The following is an 18455-nucleotide window of genomic DNA, read 5'->3' on the forward strand; positions in this document are numbered from 1 at the left end:
GGTGGCTCCCTACAAGGGCACGTGGAGATCGGCGATCGCCCCTCTCCTTTGCGAACCGGGTTGGCAGCTGCCTCAGTGCAGGGACCTGTTGAGTCAGGCCAGGGGGGAGATCTTCCACCAAGACCTGCAGGTCCTAGACCTGTGGGTTTGGCACGTGAAAGGTTAAACCTGCTGGCAGCCGGTTTTTCTTCTGAAGTGGTTGCTACCATTCAGAGTGCTAAGGCGCCCTCTACGAGGGCGTCTTATGATGGAAGGTGGAATGCCTTTGAGGACTGGTGTGAGTCGCGTGTTCCACCTGTGGTGGCTCATGTGGCGTCAGCCCAGGAAATTCTGGAATTTATGCAGAACCGCTTGAGAAGTGGTCTAGCATTTTCTACCCTTAGGGGGTATTTGGCGGCTATTAATGCCTGTCACCTGGGGGTGGCGGGCAAGGCACCTTCTAAAGTCCCGGAGGTCATCAAGTTCATGCAAGGAGTTGAACGTTTGAGGCCGGTGACTAGGTCTTTGTTCCCAGTTTGGGATCTGCAGGTGGTTCTAGGGGGCCTATGTCGGGCTCCCTTTGAGCCGCTTGTAGGGATGCCTTTGAAACTTTTGAGTTTCAAGACGGCTCTTTTGCTGGCTTTGGCCACGGCTAAAAGAGTTGGTGACCTGCAAGCTCTCTCGGTGTCTGCGGAGTGCATGCAGTTTATGAACAATGATCTCAAGGTGTTGCTCAAGCCTCATCTTAAGTTTGTTCCTAAGAACATGGTGGTTCCTAAGGAGCCTGTTGTTCTTCTGGCTTTTCATCCTCCTCCGTTTGTCTCGGTGGAGGATGAACGGCTGAATTGCCTTTGTCCTGTCAGGGCATTGAAGGCCTACTGTGACAGGACTGCTGGTTCTAGAGCTTCTTCTCAGCTCTTTGTAGAAATGGGCAATGTTCTTGTCAGAAAGCCGGTGTCTAGACCCACTCTTTCGAGGTGGATTGTGGATGCTATTAGGCTGGCTTACTCTAGTGCGGGTGTGGAAGTGCCGGCGGCACTTAAAGCCCATAGCACTAGAGGTGTGGCTACTTCGTGGGCACTGGCAAAGGGAGTCTCCGTTCAGGAGATTTGTGTTTCGGCGAATTGGTCTTCGCCTTCTACCTTTGCAGCCTACTATCACCTGGATATCGAATCCTCTTCGCTAGCGCATTCGGTTCTGGGTGCAGTTGCCTCCTCTACGTCATAGAGGAGTCGGATCTTCCCCTCCCACAGGTGGGCATGTAGCCACCTGGGGTACTTTGGGGGGACCCTGTGTTTTCCTTATATAGTGTGTCTTACTTATAAGGCGGACTTGTCCTTTTCATTTAGTTGAATGAGGCGGACTTCGGTCTGTCAGGGTCTCTCTTTATTTTCTCATGCCTTCACACCCAGGTCCGGTGGGCCTGGGACCTTCTGGGTGATGGGTCACGCCCGTTTGGGCTGTGCTCACCCGTATGAGGGGTGTGTGGGGGTATGAGAGTAGGTTGTGGCTTAGAGGGGAGTTTAAGAATCCCAAGTGGGAGGTCATCCTGGAATATTGACAGTAAACGGTAGGTTCCGTACGGAACCATTGTTTACTTAGATATGGAAGGATGACCTCCCACGTAATGCCCCTCTGTTTCACTGAATGTGGCAGAGAGTGGTATTAAGAGGATGTTACTTCCGCCTCCGGGGGTTTATATAGCCTGGAGGCGGGTCACTCCGGTTTGAGTGACAGGCCCTTCCTACCTACGTTAGTACGGGAGCTGAAGTAGTTTCTCTGAATGATCGCCAGGGGGCGTCATTACCCAAGTGGGAGGTCATCCTTCCATATCTAAGTAAACAATGGTTCCGTACGGAACCTACCGTTCTACAAGCTCACAACGCGTCCCGATGCGACACGTTGTGAGCTTGTAGATCCGCTATTTTCAAAGAAATTTTGCTTTTACTTTTGGTACTTTAAAGGACAACTTTGTTTTTTTTTTTTTTACAACAAGGATTGTATCGTTTTAGCCATTATAGCGATTTTGATTCAGTGGTTGGGGGCTAAATATGTATTTTTAGACATAATAAGCTGGTGATTTCTTTATTACTATTTATAGTAACACTACTGGCCCCCATACGTCACATCTGCCCATGAAAGATTGCGATGCATCTTGTGAATGGGCTTTTTGTATCTAAAAGGACATATTTAGCCACTTGTACACATGTTGTTTGCAAAATTGACTGTGCACGAGCAGATGCACAAAAGGACGGGCGAAAACAAAATCTTAAGGCTTGAAATAATTAGACTAGTTTACTGTCCAGTACGTAATGACTTTGAATGATAGAGTTCAAAAGAGAAGCACGCACATCCCAAACATAGTAGTACCAGGTGCTGGGCAAAAATATGTACAATGAAAGGAGAGGATGTCCGCACACTGGATAGAAGCTCCCAGTAGTAGTACTTTATTTTAAAAACAGCGTGACAACGTTTCGACCCCTCTCGGGGTCTTCATCAGGTCTAAGTGACAAACAGAGTAGGCTAGCCAGTTAAATAACCGGAGAGAGGACACATTAATGACATGCGCAACAGCTGGGGTGATAATCTTAAAGGACACACCCACCAGATCTGTACATGAAGTTAACACAGTGCTGTATTAAAGGCTGACAAAATCTGGGCAGTTGAAAAGGCTAAGAAGCCTATAATTAAATATAATCTACCGGATTTAATTCTGGTTAAAGCTAAAAAAAGTAGCTAGTCAAAATACCTTGTATAAAATTACAATGTCCCTCAATAAGCGCCTAACAAAAAGACCAAAAGAAAAATAAACAGTATCCACGATTTTCCTACGCCCCATAGTGCATTGCGCAGACGTTTGCACCGATCTTCCGCCGCCGATTTACAAGCTCACAACGGGTTGCATCTGCGACGCGACGTGAGCTTGTATGTCTGCTGTTAAACCCGGAAGTTTGGTCCTGATAGTCTCCAGTAAACCCCCGGGGAAAATTGTGGATAGAAAAAGTAATCAAAATAGTAAAGGCAATAATACAGGACAGTAACAACAAAATAGTAACAAAAATCACAATAGTACACAAAAGTAACAGTATACAAAACAGAGTAGCAGTAAATAAACAAAAAAGGTAACTAATTACAGAAAAGGTTTAACATCGAACTCTTCATTGAGTCCACAGGGGGAAATAGTATTGAGTGTGAAAAACACAGAAAAACACAGAATTTCAAAAGGTTACAAAATGTATGCCCCTTTCTATCTTTTCTTTTTCTTTTTTTTTCTCCAAAGAGATGAAGATGTCTTTCATGTTGTCTGGGGATCTTGGTCCCAGTAGCACAACACGGTATCGGCTGTACCAACAACCAAGGGGCCCTGAAGAAGGGAAGGAATAGTGCTGTGGTAATCTGCCATAAGCCTTTTTGTTCTCCCAGGCGATTGTCCTCCTTTAGAAGTTTCCAGCCAGACAAAGCATCAGATAGTGTGATGGGATCCACTTTTAATAGACTGGAGAGGGTTGAGGAAAAGGCTAACCGCCTTGCTCCGTCAAACGGATCCCCTGTTCAGGGGGAGTGAGCTCCCGCCCGCTCAATTATCTTCCAAATTAGCCAGTGAGTTCCACAGCGATGTAGCTCCCACTAGCTGAGATATTACCACTCAGGCAGAGTGAGAGCAGGTGTCCAGGAGTGTGAACCCAGGGGCAAAGGATCAAGATGAGTCTCAGGGTTCTCATCTTCAAAAGAAAACACGTCATTTACACCTGACCGCTCACTGGGCCAGTGTTGAGTAAGTGTCTTGTGTTGGACCGAATGCTGCGCAAAGAAAAAAAAGGTCAATCCCAACTTGCAATATTGTGTTGCTGCATCAATTACAATTGACAAATGCATTCACACAGTCACTGTACGCATAATTTTAAGGGGAACTTCGCCTTTGGTGGTGTTAGTTTTTTGTGGGCACAAAGGTCAAATGCTAATCATATTTTAATGTAAGGGTTAAATATGATACAAATTTTCATACGTAGCTGTTTTCAGCTTGTTACCAAACCTTTTTACAACCTTTTGAGTGAAAAGTTCATACATGCTCAGCCCTGCATGGACTAATTGGAGTCACCATTTTTTAAGGCACTATTGCAGGAATATACAAGAAATGCGTATCGAGATCTTTGTCTTATTCGATCACTAATTTATCAAGCTGTCTGGTTCTCAGTTCAGTCGACCTTATCTTCTCAGAAGCTCGCTTAGTCACAGCTTTGTGGCATTGGCACATCAGGATGAGTGTGATTAATTACGTCTCCTGGCTGGTCGGTGCCGGATTGCCGTGTCTAACTACAGCACAATACAAACTACACAGTACAGTAATGTTCTTCCAGCGGTTCGGACAAGGCTCGAATTTCGCATTTCGCTTGGTGAAATCAGCGGAGGCAAGACAGGCAGGGTAGGAAGGACACTGTGGCCGCAGGGCATAATTTGTAGAGGGGTATAAAGTTGTAGTGGGCCATAACCTCTTATTTTCCTCTTCTTTTTTGGGGGGTGGTGGGAAGGTGGATGCATTGTTTATAGAGTGAGTTCAATGTCTTGTATAGTGTGCATGCACGAGTGCGTGCGTGCGTGCGTGCGTGTCTTTCTAAGCTCTAAGCAGTGGACATGTTGACAAATTGCAGGGCATCGTCTGAAGCAGGGTAATTCATTTGTTCATATCAAAAGGTGGAGAGAGTGACATTTCTCAGGCCAGGAGACATTTCATATTTCTTGGTGTGTGCACAACGCTGACCTCCCTCTACACAGTGCTATGAGTGACAGCTCTGGAGCAACAGGCCTTCACGGGTAAAGCAGTAATAAGAGACTGCAAAAGGTCAGAATGTCTGTCCTGCCGTTGTTTTAATGAAAACTGCCCGCCTGACAAGAGAAAAAGGTCTCCCTTTTGGAAGACCCTGAATTAAGAAATGCTAAGATTCCAGTTAATATCCAAGAACCAGCCAGGAGTTATTGGAGGAGCCTGCATGATTGGAGCAAAAGCTGTGCACTCGGGCTGAGACTTGGCATTTGAAAGGGGTTTTGAGATGCATGCATCATTATAAATCTATACTATCTGTGCTGCAAGAATAGACAGCATTCTCTGTATATTGATATTTTTGGTGTACTGTCTTTGAACTGATAAACACAGCACAGCTTCCATTCCTTATAGGAAGAATCAAAGAAGAATTGTTCTGCATAGGGAAGACACATAGATGGACATAATCACTCTGAATCGCATTAATCCCTTCATTGCAGTGCTGATACTGTTTTTTTTATGGAACAAGCCACCTGGAAATATCACCAGAGAAATATCAAGATGAAGAATGAACAGAAAATGTCACGACACAGCGTTTGAAATAAAGTCACATTTGATCACCCTATCCACCCTGCACTTTGAAAGGTTATGCTGTCGGGGATTAGGGCACTTTAAAGCCCTGATACAAGGAGATCATATGTTGAATGTTACAGTACTTGCTGCACATGACTACCCCCTCTCCTTGTGTCGACAATGAAAGATCATCTCATGATAGGGAATGTTTTGTAGACGCCGCTGGTACAGTAGTGTTGATCCTTGAGTCCCGGGCTGTTGCTGGATCAGCCAGAGTGCACAGATAGACTATAAAAGACTTTGACAGACGATGTGTAACCTTAGATCCCCGGGATGTTAATACCACTGGCCTGTTTGTTCCTTGACCCACTTTCTACCCATGAATCTTCCTGAGCTGAGTGGATTAGTTGTTCTCTCCCCTTTTGAAGGAGAGAGGAAGGAAGGAAGGAAGGAAGGAAGGAAGGAAGGAAGGAAGGAAGGAAGGAAGGAAGGAAGGAAGGAAGGAAGGAAGGAAGGACGGACGGACGGACGGACGGACGGACGGACGGACGGACGGACGGACGGACGGATGGACTGACTGACTGACTGACTCACTGAAAACCGTGTATGTACTGTAGAGAATAGTTTACTTGGTCTACTAGTAAGACACCTCAGGGTGAGGGCGAGGTCGCGCCAATTCTTGGCCATGTGGCCAGTGATGTATATGGGACCAGTTACTCATATATGGAGACCCCTGCATGATAGTCAACAATGTTATGTCAAAACATGCCCATATGGACATTACCAAATATGGGCATTCCCAGATATGTCCTTAATATTGATAACATAATATCCTTAATAATGTCCTTAATATTAACAATATAGGAATCTCCATATATGTTAATTAGTAAAGCCAAGCAGGGTCTTCGCGAGTTAGGGCCTGGGTTTGATGCCTTGGGATCCCCATATATGGGCATAAGGGGGTACACTAAGGGCATCCTCTGGGAATGCCCATACTGTATATGGACATTTTATTTTTTATCCTTTGTTAATATATATATGCATATACATACATGGACTAAAGGTGGTTGCACACTGCTGCGTTTTTCGTTGCGAAATGCGTTTTTCAGGGCCAGGAGAGAGAGAGATATAGAGAGAGCAAGGGACCGAGTGGTGCACGAAACGGGCGGCAGTGTGCAAACGTGACTGACATAACGTGAGGTTGATTTTTTTTTTTTGCGTGCTCCGAAATTCAGTCCGATATTCGGCCCGAAAAACGCAGCAGTGTGCAACCAGCTTTAATATTAACGTTTTCGGCCTGGGATTGATGACATCAGAAATCTCCATATATGGGCATAAAAGGGATTTTGTTTCTGGGAATGACCATGTATGGTATCGATATACATAAAATATATTTTATGCCCATACATGGAGATCCCTATCGGAACCAGCCACACAGATATGGGCCATGCCTTTGCCATCTAGCCAGTGATATATGTCACAGTGACAGTATGAATATCCAGGGTTAGATTTTTTGATGAAGTGATGTCAAGTGACATCACTTCCTGTACTGAAAGACGTACTTCCTGTACTGAAAGACGGACAGACAAGCTATGACATTTCTCATGGTATACTGCGACCTTTGGTCGCAATAAGCAAATTGTTTCAAGCTGCATTGTGCTATATCTGATAATCACAAGGCCTGGAGTAAGTGCTGTATGATGGTTTCATTGAGATTTAATGTTATATTACTTAGCTATACGTGCACATGTGGTTTCCCTTCTTCACTCAGAGCTTTTTGAAACAGCTTCCCTTGTCGACACAAAATTATTTCTAAATACAATGTCACGGAATGGCCATTACCATCTATAGCTGCACAAAAAGCATTATCCAATTTAATTCCTCAATTAATTTAACCTACCTCTTCACTTAACATGATAACAAAGCAGAAACAAACTGCCAACGGTGCCTATTGTAAGTTTGTCTCACTGTGTGTGTGTGTGTGTGTGTGTGTGTGTGTGTGTGTGTGTGTGTGTGTGTGTGTGTGTGTGTGTGTGTGTGTGTGTGTGTGTGTGTGTGTGTGTGTTTTTTTAGAGAGATTTGGGAGCTGGAGGAAGTACTTTAGGAGAGGTGTGCCTTAATTGTTTTGAATTAATGGCTTGTTATTCAAGCTCATTTATGGTTAGGGGCAGTGTAACACACAGAGGTGCAACAAAACGGAACATTCAAACTCTATTTGAAAAATAACTCAGTGTGTGTGTGTGTGTGTGTGTGTGTGTGTGTGTGTGTGTGTGTGTGGGGGGGGGGGGGTTTGTTTGACTATAATAACATTCCCAAAATAGAGATGCCCAGTTGACAGTGGCTAATGAATGTATGGTTAAAGAAGGCGTGTCTATAACATGTGTCTCACATGTTATAGACATGTACTGCACTCAGTGCCGATCTGCTGATGATTTGTGGAAAAAATATGCACATTTATATTTATGCAAAAAAAAAAAAAAAACACTATATGGGTCTCAATTGCTGTCCCCTGTGACGCTAAACGACTTTTCTAGCTTTGATATTATATAAGATTATATTTGTGAATGTTGGCTGTGCTGATGACATGATCTTGTATGCCTTGGGTCCACTGGTGTTTCTGGATGTTCTTCATGCACCCATGCAGAAGGGGCAAAATGGAGAATACCATGGTTATAATAGTTTTGGATTTTTCATTATAGTTTAGTTTTGGTTTGTTTTGACATTTCTTTTTTCCTTCCAACTCGTTTTTAGAGCGGGTTTGCTAGTTTTTGAATTTTTGTGATTTTTGGTTTAGTTTTTATTTGTTTTATTCTTAGTTTTAGTTCATACTTTGGAGAATACATGTCGGAGAGCATTGCATGTATGTACTGTATGTATGTACTGTATGTACTGTATGTACTGTATGTATGTATGTATGTATGTATGTATGTATGTATGCAGTGGTGTAAGTAACTAAGTACATTTACTTAAAGGGGCACTCCACCACTTTTCAACCTATGTTCATATAATTGGTCCTCACTCAAAAATAGCTTTTTTCTTTTTTTCCCCTTTTTTTTCAGAGGAGGGCTGTGGGCAGGTCAGAAACCCATCGTCTTGTGACATCATCAATTGCCAATCCAGCTTATAGAAACTGCAGGCTTTCTATTCCTGAAAAGTTGCAATTTTAAAGTGGAAGCCATTGTTCTCGCGATAATAAAAATCTAAATATTATTTTCAAAAATATTGATTTTAACTTCCCACAGCTCTCCTAGGAGACTTGGACTGAGTAGAAAAAAATTGTGATATTTTATCATGAACATTAGTGAGGACCTATTATATGAAGACAGGTTGAAAAGTGGTGAACTACTCCTTTTAGTACTTCAATTTTCAATACTTGTACTTCTACTCCACTACATCTCGGATCCTAATATTCTACGTTTTACCCCACTACATTTATTTGTTACTTTGCAGATATAAATTATAATATTATAAAACATACATAAACCACTTTAGCCTTATTTTATGCCCAGGCTGTTTGAAAATAGCCGATCAGTATTAACATTATGTCATAATGTACAGTATGTACTAAATTGCTGTTGTTGTTTTGTACTTTTGAAACGATGATTTTATCGCACATTTTCTCTATATAAATCACTGTCATGGATGACTACGGGGGACGGGGAGAGGGGACACATGTGTTCTATGTGTCCATAATAGCCAGGTAGGTGGCCATATATCACTGCTTTAGCGAAGGGAAAGTTCATGGCTGCGTTTCCCTGCGTTATTGTAGTAATAAATATGATGGAATGGGCTCCACGGAAAGTTGCATTCTCCTCTGCACCATGCGGGCACAGTAATTTAAAATGTAATAAAAGTGGAGGAGGGGAAACCTTGAAAGGATGGGCCCACAGACACCTCTCCCCCCCAACAACAACAACAACAACAAAACAAAACAAAAACAGACTTTCAATTCAATTCAATTCAATTCAATTGTCAAATCACACGTTGTCTCAACACACTTTACACTAGAGCAGAGACCCGGCAGCCCCACCCTGAGCAAGCAGTTTGTGACAGTGGCAACGAAAAACTCCCCCATAACAGGAAGAAACGTCAGGCAGACCCAGGCTGTTACTTAAAGGTGCATTAGTGCATACATGTACAGTATGTACTGTGTGTGTGTGTGTGTGTGTGTGTGTGTGTGTGTGTGTGTGTGTGTGTGTGTGTGTGTGTGTGTAGGCTCTCTCTCCCCTCATTCACACTCTCGATCTCTCCCCCCCCCCCCCTTCTCTGGTCTGACAACAAACATAATCACCCTCTCTCTCCATCCATCCCTCTCTCTATCCACCTCTTATCCCTGTCTGTCTGTCTGTCTGTCTGTCTGTCTGTCTGTCTGTCTGTCTGTCTGTCTGTCTCTCTCTCTCTCTCTCTCTCTCTCTCTCTCTCTCTCTCTCTCTCTCTCTCTCTCTCTCTCTCTCTCTCTCTCTCACTCACACTCTCTCACTTCAAGAGCCTTGGTCTGATGTTGTCAGCTGTTGATTAATAATGCCAATTTGTGTTGTCAATACTGTGACATCAGGAATGTCTGTTTAATATATGCCCATATTATAGGCATAATCAATCCAGACAGACAGAAAAACTTTATAGAATATAGTGTAAGCAGTGCGTGTGTGTGTGTGTGTGTGAGTGTGTGAGTGAGTGAGTGAGTGAGTGAGTGAGTGAGTGAGTGAGTGAGTGAGACACTAAACTTTAAAAGGATTTCTCATTATACCTCACAAATAGGTTTGTTTGATAGTCATCCATAGGCCGATCATCCTATTAACTAGAAGTTTGGGCCGCTTCGCGACCCTCACGTCTAGAGGTTGGGCCGCCATGCGGCCCTCTCAGTTACGTTGTACTACGTAATTATGTACATGTAGTGAGAAGGAAGGTGTTGGTTTGAGCAATGCGTATGAATGATGCATGTGGACAATTAAGTATAAATGCATATGGTAAATGGTGCATTTGTATAGCGCCTTTATCCAAGGCACTTTACATAGATTGTGCACTACATTCACCCATTCACACACACATACACCGATTGCAGAGGAAACCATGCAAGGTACCAACCTGCTCACGGGGAGCAACTAGGGGTTCAGAGACTTGCTCATGCAAGGACACTTCGACATTAACCAGAATGACAGTATGTCAGTATGTAGTATTGAACATTAACAGTGAAGCAGTAATTAGTAGGGGTCTAACGATAAAGTAACTGTATCGAAATATCGTTTTTAACTTAAAAAATCTAAGTATATCGAAATGAAAACAGCTAAAATCGAATCATATCGTTTTATTTTGTATCGTATCGAATCGGCAGTGCAAAGAATCGATTGTATCGATACTACCTACTTGTCCATTGTATTTAGCATTTTTAAGAAGAATAAATTAAAAAGGGGGTTTAATTACTTTTCCTTTCCATATAGCTACACTGGTCTATCGATATATGTGTAATATCTGGATTCATGTCAAGCTGCGGGTTTGTCAATATACAATGTCCATGTATTTGGCAGATAATCATTGTGTTTACTTATTTATATCCATAATAATACATGTATCCCTTAAAAACCTGCACTATCCACACCTTTCACACACATTTAATTTCTTTGCTAAATAGTTAATATATCGATTTTAAATCATTGAATCGAATCGTATTGTATCGCCATGAATGAACCAATATCGTCCATGTATTGTATCGTCAACCATGTATCGTGATATGTATCAAATCGCTATTAAAATGTATTGTTATTACACCCCTAGTAATTAGGAGCATCCGTGTGTTGTTTCAGGGGGGAAATGGCAAAGATCTGTTGAAGAATGAAGGTCTTGTTGTAGATGGAATCTGAAGAACTCCTGAAGAGGGACATTGCCTCTAGCTGAATTTGCATTAATATTCACGATGGGATTGTCGATGCTGAAGCCATGATCTCCATGTGGCAAGATCAAGGGATAGGCAGCTGGGTCATACGTAGGGTGGAGTGAATTGATCCCTTTGTGCCCATACTGTATATGGAGAACACTGACGGCATCAGTAGGACTAAGTCAATGGGTGTCAGTGTGATGTCAGTATGATGTAAAATGGATATGTGCCCATATGGAGATCTCTGTATCTCTCAGTCCTTGTCCCCTTTTATGGGCATATTGGTTGGATCAGTCAGTATGTAGTATTGAACATTAACAGTGAAGCAGTACTTAGTAGGGGTGTAACGATATAGTATTGAAATATCGTTTTTAACTTAAAAAATCTAAGTATATCGAAATGAAAACAGCTAAAATCGAATCATATCGTTTTATTTTGTATCGTATCGAATCGGCAGTGCAAATAATCGATTGTATCGATACTACCTACTTGTCCATTGTATTTAGCATTTTTAAGAAGAACAAATTAAAAGGGGGGTTTAATTACTTTTCCTTAGCTACACTGGTCTATCGATATATGTGTAATCTCTGGATTCATGTCAAGCTGCGGGTTTGTCAATATACAATGTCCATGTATTTGGCAGATAATCATTGTGTTTACTTATTTATATCCATAATAATACATGTATCCCTTAAAATACATGAAAAAATGATGTTTCGTAAAACTGTACATCATGCAAGTACAGTAACGGCAGGGGAAGTAGCTAAGAACGTGGGCAAAGTACTGAGCTATTCATGTGTGAAAGTTGGAGTCTGTAGAACCAACCATGGGCTGTGAGACCCTGTCCATGCGACTCGGGGCCCATCGGCCTTGGCTTGAATTAGTAGTTGGCATTCCCAGTTATTATCCAATCCAATCCACTTTATTTATAGAGCATATTTAAAACAACAGTGTTGAACCAAAGTGCTGTACACTCAGAAACAAAGATATACTAAAATACCAAGCAAAAAAATACAATACACAATAAACAGGACAACATACAGTATAGACACATTGCCTAGTGGAAACAGCAACTCTCAGTCTGAATTTTCGAACGCCATGGAGTTAAGTGAGTTTTCAAACGTGATTTAAACACAGGCAGTGTTACTATTAACTGCTGCCTGAACATCCGTTCTCATACAATGCACATCAAGAAAAAAGAAGTGGGAAAGTTATTGATCTGCGCTATTGTGCCCAGTATTGAGTGGTTGCTTACTGAAATGAATGGAAGAAAACCGAAATGGGAAGATTATTATAAAAAAAATACTAAAACGCTTGCACACTGTATAGGGCTCCAATGATCTTTTGTTGGGTACACAATGTGCACACACACATTTCAGGCCAGTTCAGGCCAAAGTTGGTACTGCAGCTGAAATGCTCTGAGAGCCATTCAAAAATGAGAGAGGCTCTCTATTCAGGAGTGGTAATTTAGCCTCAAACCTTTTGAGGGACATAAACAATATGACATAAATACTTTTTAAATGCATGGTGTATCACCTTTAACAAACTTGACCTTTCACTCTGTACTTAGTCTGCTCTGTTTCTCCTCTACACCAAACCTCTTTGCCGAAAATGGACGATCTACAAGCTTGTATGTAGATCTGCTATTTTTGGCTAAAGTTCTCAGAATATGGACGCTAGGGTTCATGTGGTTAATATAAAAAGGGGAGGGGAAAAAAAGCTTCTATCACACAAAGATTTGGAGGACCCCCTGTAGTAACTCTGAGGACCCCCTGGGGGTCCTGGAACCCCTGTTGAAGACCCTTAATGTACCTCATTTGGCGTGTAATGCCTGTCTGTGTAATGTTGTGTTTTTGAGCGGTGGTCACACCGTCTCCTAAACGTGGCCGTGTGTAAGTGTATCTCTGTCTGTTTGTAGCCTGAGTACCGCTGGGTGACCAGAGAGGTGCTGTTGAGCACACACAGACACACACAGGCAAGCATGCATGCACGCACGCACGCGCGCACACACACACGCGCGCACACCACCGCTCACTTCAATCTTGGGTTTGATTTTCCTTCTCATATGGCTTCTTTCAGGGATCATCAGGACGGCCTTGTCGAACATGGACCGGGAGGCCAGAGAGCACTACGCCGTGGTCATCCAAGCCAAAGACATGGCTGGCCAGGTGGGGGGGCTGTCGGGCTCCACCACCATCAACATCACACTGTCCGACGTCAACGACAACCCCCCCAAGTTCCCACAAAGTATGTATTCTGTCTGGAACAGCGGTGCAAAGTAACTAAGTACATGTACTCAAGTACTCTACTTAACCCTTAACTTTCGGTTCAGATTCACTTCACCCTCCTTCAGTTTGCGGGTCATTTTGACCCGGGGAATATTTGGTTTAAAAAACAATACTAATATTAATTTTAACTTAACAAATCATCATCATACATTGACTTTGACTCAATACCAAACAATTAATATGATATATATGGTAAATGTTTGCATTTATTCTATCACATTACACACTGAAAGAGATAGGCGTTTTTGCTGATAGCTGAAATTTATGTAAAATAAGAGCTGAACACACATGTGAACAATGTGAACACACATTAACATCACATATGAATGTACACTTGTACGTCTACACTAGGAAGCACATGCTTCACAAACACGGACTGCATGTGAGGCACATATGAGCTTCTTGCACCTTATGCAAGCAGTCTGTCGTCCTGTCTGCTGTTGTAGGACACATTGAACAGCGCTTTCTCTTTCCAGATGCTTCAAATCTAAGTTCACTGTTTATTTTACCATTTATATCATTTGGATTGTCTGGAATTGAGACAAAGTCAATGTATGATGATGATTAATTATTATTTTCGATAGTTGAAATTTATATTGTTTTTCAAAACAAATATCCGCCGGGTCAAAATGACCAGCGAACCGCATTAGAGGGTCAAACGATATGGGGGGGGGGGGTTGTAGCATGGGTGTAGTGCAAAACATGTTCATCACAGAATTATCTTTAAGGCCAGTGAATTTCAGGTGGAAAAAAATTAAACTTCTACATTTATTTTTTCAAATGAAAATGTAAAACGGGTCAAAATGACCCAAACCGAAGTTAAGGTCATGCAACAAAGTTTAACATTATGCTACAGTAGGTCACGTGGTCTTTCTACAAACGCTCTGAAAACGGAGCGAGTGACTGCGTAGTATAGACGATCTACAAGCTCACTACACATTGTGTTGGGGGGAGAAGTCACTCATGCGGAACAGTCAAGAGCCCTGCTCCACCGACTAGAGAGCAGGACAAGGCGGCTAAACATGCCCCGAGCATGGGAGGAGAAAAGCGAGAGCCTGGAAACTAATTTCTGACGACTAGTTTGTTGAAAACTTGTACATTTTTAGCAGTAATTATGCCATGAAGTTGTGGAATCTTTATCATTTATACACCTCTAAATGCTAGTTAATTTTTTTTTTTATCACAATTTCGAATTCTCACTGCAGTCAGCTCTCTCCGGGCAATAGACAGAGAGTACAGTAGGCAGGGGCGTGCACAGACATTTTGAGGAGGGGGTGCTCATTCTGCTCAAGTGAAAAAAAAAGAGCACCTTGTGCGGCGCGCGTGAATCAAAACAGCGTCGCAGTTCTGACAATGGAAGCTTATGATTGGCTGAACCGGAGGTAGGGAGCGCTCCGTTGCATTCGCCTGGACCGTGCGGAGGTGCCGATCGAGAGCTCACTCGTGTATATAATATAAGAACTAATTATAAACATTTTATATTTATAAGGTCAAGTATTATACTTAATAATTGGGACTTACAAGAATGTATAGTTATAATTAATAGGCCTACATTTTTGCAGTAGTTTAGGCATTTTGGTTTGATAAGGTTGTGGGCAGAACAATTTGTCCTTGTTTGTTATTTGACTATTTTTACTTTAATTATAATTAAAGACACTTCATAGTGAATTAGTGATTATAATAAATAGCCTATGTCGTGATTGTTGTTATAGCTAGATCAGATTGTGTTTATAATACAACGCCGGCGCGCCTCCGTCATCTCCACAGAAAACAAGCGCTCCCCCCTTGTTCCATTGTCAGAACTGCGACGCTGTTTTGATTCACGCGTGCGGCACGTGGAACCGTCGACTGCCTAGTAGTTAGGGATGGACAGTGTTGCATTGTGATTCAATGTTTGGGGGGGACGCGATTTGAATAATGGCGTATGGATATGCATACACGCCCTGCTCTGACATATCTATTGATATGTATGAATCAATTAATTGAATAATCGATTAATCATTTATTAGATCAAAGTTAATTATCAAAAAACATATTATGTGTTCTTGGTATCCAGAGACAAAACAAACTGATGAATGAAATGAAATATGAATTTTAACTTTTGGAAGGAAAAAAAGACTTTCAACTCAAAGGGACTATATGGCATTACTTCTGCAAGTGGTAAATACACACACAGCTGTGCTGAGACTTTCTTCACAACATGAGATGAAATGAATGCAAGCAAGCAGCATGTATCTAAGAAAGACTCAGCTCAGTTGTGTGTATTTATCACTTGCAGAAATAATGCCATATAGTCCCTTTGAGTTGAAAGGGACATGAGTCTTTTTTTTCTTCCAAAAGTTAAAATTCATAATAAATTTCATTCAGCAGTTTGTTTTGTCTCTCCAGCAGAGTTTATAGTGTCTCTCTCTACTCTAGAAGAGAGGTTATACATGAACTCTGCAGCCGCACTGAGGCGCTCCAACACAACCACCCTGACAGGCAAGATTTTGCCTCAATCAGTGGTTCTCAAACTTTGTAATGTCAAGGACCCCCAAAATGATATGTATTTGGCTGCAGATCTCAAAATATGTTGTTCCAGGGACCCCCAGAAACAAAGACTTTATATTAGTTCATTTGGGTCTTGCCTCAGGATAGATGCAGAATAGATACATGCTGATTTGATCACCGATAGCCTACGTGTGTGGCAAGATTCCAGAGCATTTTGGGGCATAAATATATATTAGAAGCTTTTAATCCAGAATTGACCGATGTCACCATGGGCCACATACTGAACACTGTACAAACAAACAGTGTCTATGTGTGCACGTCCCTGACAGTAGGGACGCGGTCGTCAACAATATTAGCCAAACAGATAGCCTGATATACCTTGTTTTTGTGTGTCATAACAGCGTTAAGTACAATTTGGAGGTATTTGTACTGTACTTGAGTATCTCCGATTTCCAATACTTTTACTTCTACTCCACTACATCGGATCCAACTATACATCGGATCCATTGTGCTATTGCTTGCATTAGGAGCACTAAATTGCCCAAAGTAAAAGGTTTGACTGTAACTAAATGTTGTTTCAAACATTTTTCTGAGCAAGCTTTCTTGCATGATTTGGCTCTAGTTGATTGGTTCCGTACTCCCCTCATACCGTCTGTGGATGAGGCTTTCCTTTTCTTTTATGAACATTTCTTTTCTTTTGTTAATAAACATTGCCAGAAGAACAAAGTCCTCAAATTATTGGCTTCTTATTCGTATCCTCAGAAATAATTGTACTGCTCTCATTAGCTGAAAGGAGGTCAGGAGGTGGCATTTTCACCAGCAGATTCTGATTTGAACTTTGACTTTTCCCTCATCCTGGTTTCTGATGGTTTTCGTGTGCTGTCCTCTCTGGATCTTGTAGTATACCTGTGACATACACAGACTTAATCAACACTTTATATTAAGTCTCATCTGTTCATTACAGGTTCAAGTTAGAAGCACGGGTCATGTGCTGGCTAAGTATGTGCTTCTAACTTGAACCTGTTAGGAACAGATGAGACTTAATATACAGTGTTGATGAAGTGTGTACCTGTATATGTCACAGATATACTACAATCTAAAAAAGTCCCCTGGACCAGATGGCCATGACACTTATCTGTATAGTATAGTATATAGTATAATAGCTGTGTCAGTTATAGCCCAAACCATAACTGATATATTTAATCTCTCTCTAACTGCTCAGAATATTCCTTTGGTGTGGAAGCAAGCTTATGTTTCTCCCCTCCTCAAGGCTGGTGATCCTTTGGACGTGAATAATTACAGGCCAATATCTAATCTCTAGCTAAGATCCTGGATGCCCATGTATCAGCCCAAGTAAATGAATGTTTTGCTCAACACCAGATCTTAAACACTATGCAGTCTGGGTTGAGATCCAAACATAGTACCATCACGGCTTGCCTTACTGTCCTAGATGACATTAAGGCAGCCTGGGAAAAGTATTTTGTTTGCGCTGCCCTGTTTATTGACTTATCCAAAGCCTTTTACACCGTTGACCTCCCGATATCGTTAGACTCTTTCCAATACTGGTATGGGCCAAAAAGTGATTCAAATGAACCTAGCCCAACCCTACCCTCCCCTGCCCCTTCTTTGTATATACTGTCTGTTTAGACTTACTGTTTTCTTTTTTGTTTTTCTTTACATATCTACTGCATAGTACTGTGTTCTATTTGTCTGTCATTCAATGTTATATGAGATACTTCAATGGTTTCCAGTGGAAATAAGCTTAGTCTTTTCATGGATCTCCTTTTAGTAGACCGTGTACCAGTGAACTTTACCGTCATGAAACTGTACCATTTCCTATGCAAACTTCTAATAAAGTCTTCAATCAATGATTCACCAGTTACTTGACGGTCGCACACAATGTGTAAAACTGGTTGACATTGTGTCTGATCAGTTAGCTCTGGAGAAGGGAGTTCCCCAGGGCTCTATACTAGGTCCTTTACTCAATGTCTTTTTACTGGTTAAATAAAGGTTAAAAAAAGAAACACCAGCATTTTTGTGAGAATCCTCTTATCAATTGTGTTTCCTGACTGCATCTCCAGAGAAGAAGAGGAAACATTTAAATACTTTTCATTTTAGAGCCGAGACACTTTTACTTTGTAATTTTTTAAAAAGCGATTAAGTTTCCTCACAAAGTCCTTTCACACACATTATGTGGAAGAATGGTTTTCATTTCTGTGCTGCTGCTTTTCTTTCTTGTTAGACGTTGTAGACAACACTAATTAACACCTGGGACATTGTGTGAACAGTGAACACATTTAATATGCTGATAGAAATAGAAATTTGCTATGCACCTTGGGACCAGGTTTGAGAACCACTTTCTGAGCATGTAATTTTGGGCCATCAATTTATTCTGAAGTCTCCACTCCATGATTTGGCTCTAGTTGATTGGTTCTGTACTCCCCTCATACTGTCTGTGGATGAGGCTTTCCGTTTCTTTTATGAACATGCCAGG

General features: G+C 41.8%; 1 protein-coding gene across 2 annotated transcripts in view; it reads left to right on the forward strand.

Moving 5' to 3' along the window:
* LOC308307266 (cadherin-18) overlaps window positions 1-18455 on the forward strand; it is a 198519-nt gene that overhangs the window by 99050 nt on the left and 81014 nt on the right. For both annotated transcript variants that reach the window (XM_080752445.1, XM_080752446.1), the window contains exon 5: window positions 13263-13430. In XM_080752445.1, coding sequence (XP_080608571.1) covers window positions 13263-13430 — 168 coding nt within the window. The remainder of the gene's footprint in view (window positions 1-13262; window positions 13431-18455) is intronic.

The sequence above is a fragment of the Nannobrachium achirus genome, assembly GCF_963921795.1.
Source record: "Nannobrachium achirus genome assembly, chromosome: 21".
In the NCBI taxonomy this organism is placed as follows: Eukaryota; Metazoa; Chordata; class Actinopteri; order Myctophiformes; family Myctophidae; genus Nannobrachium; species Nannobrachium achirus.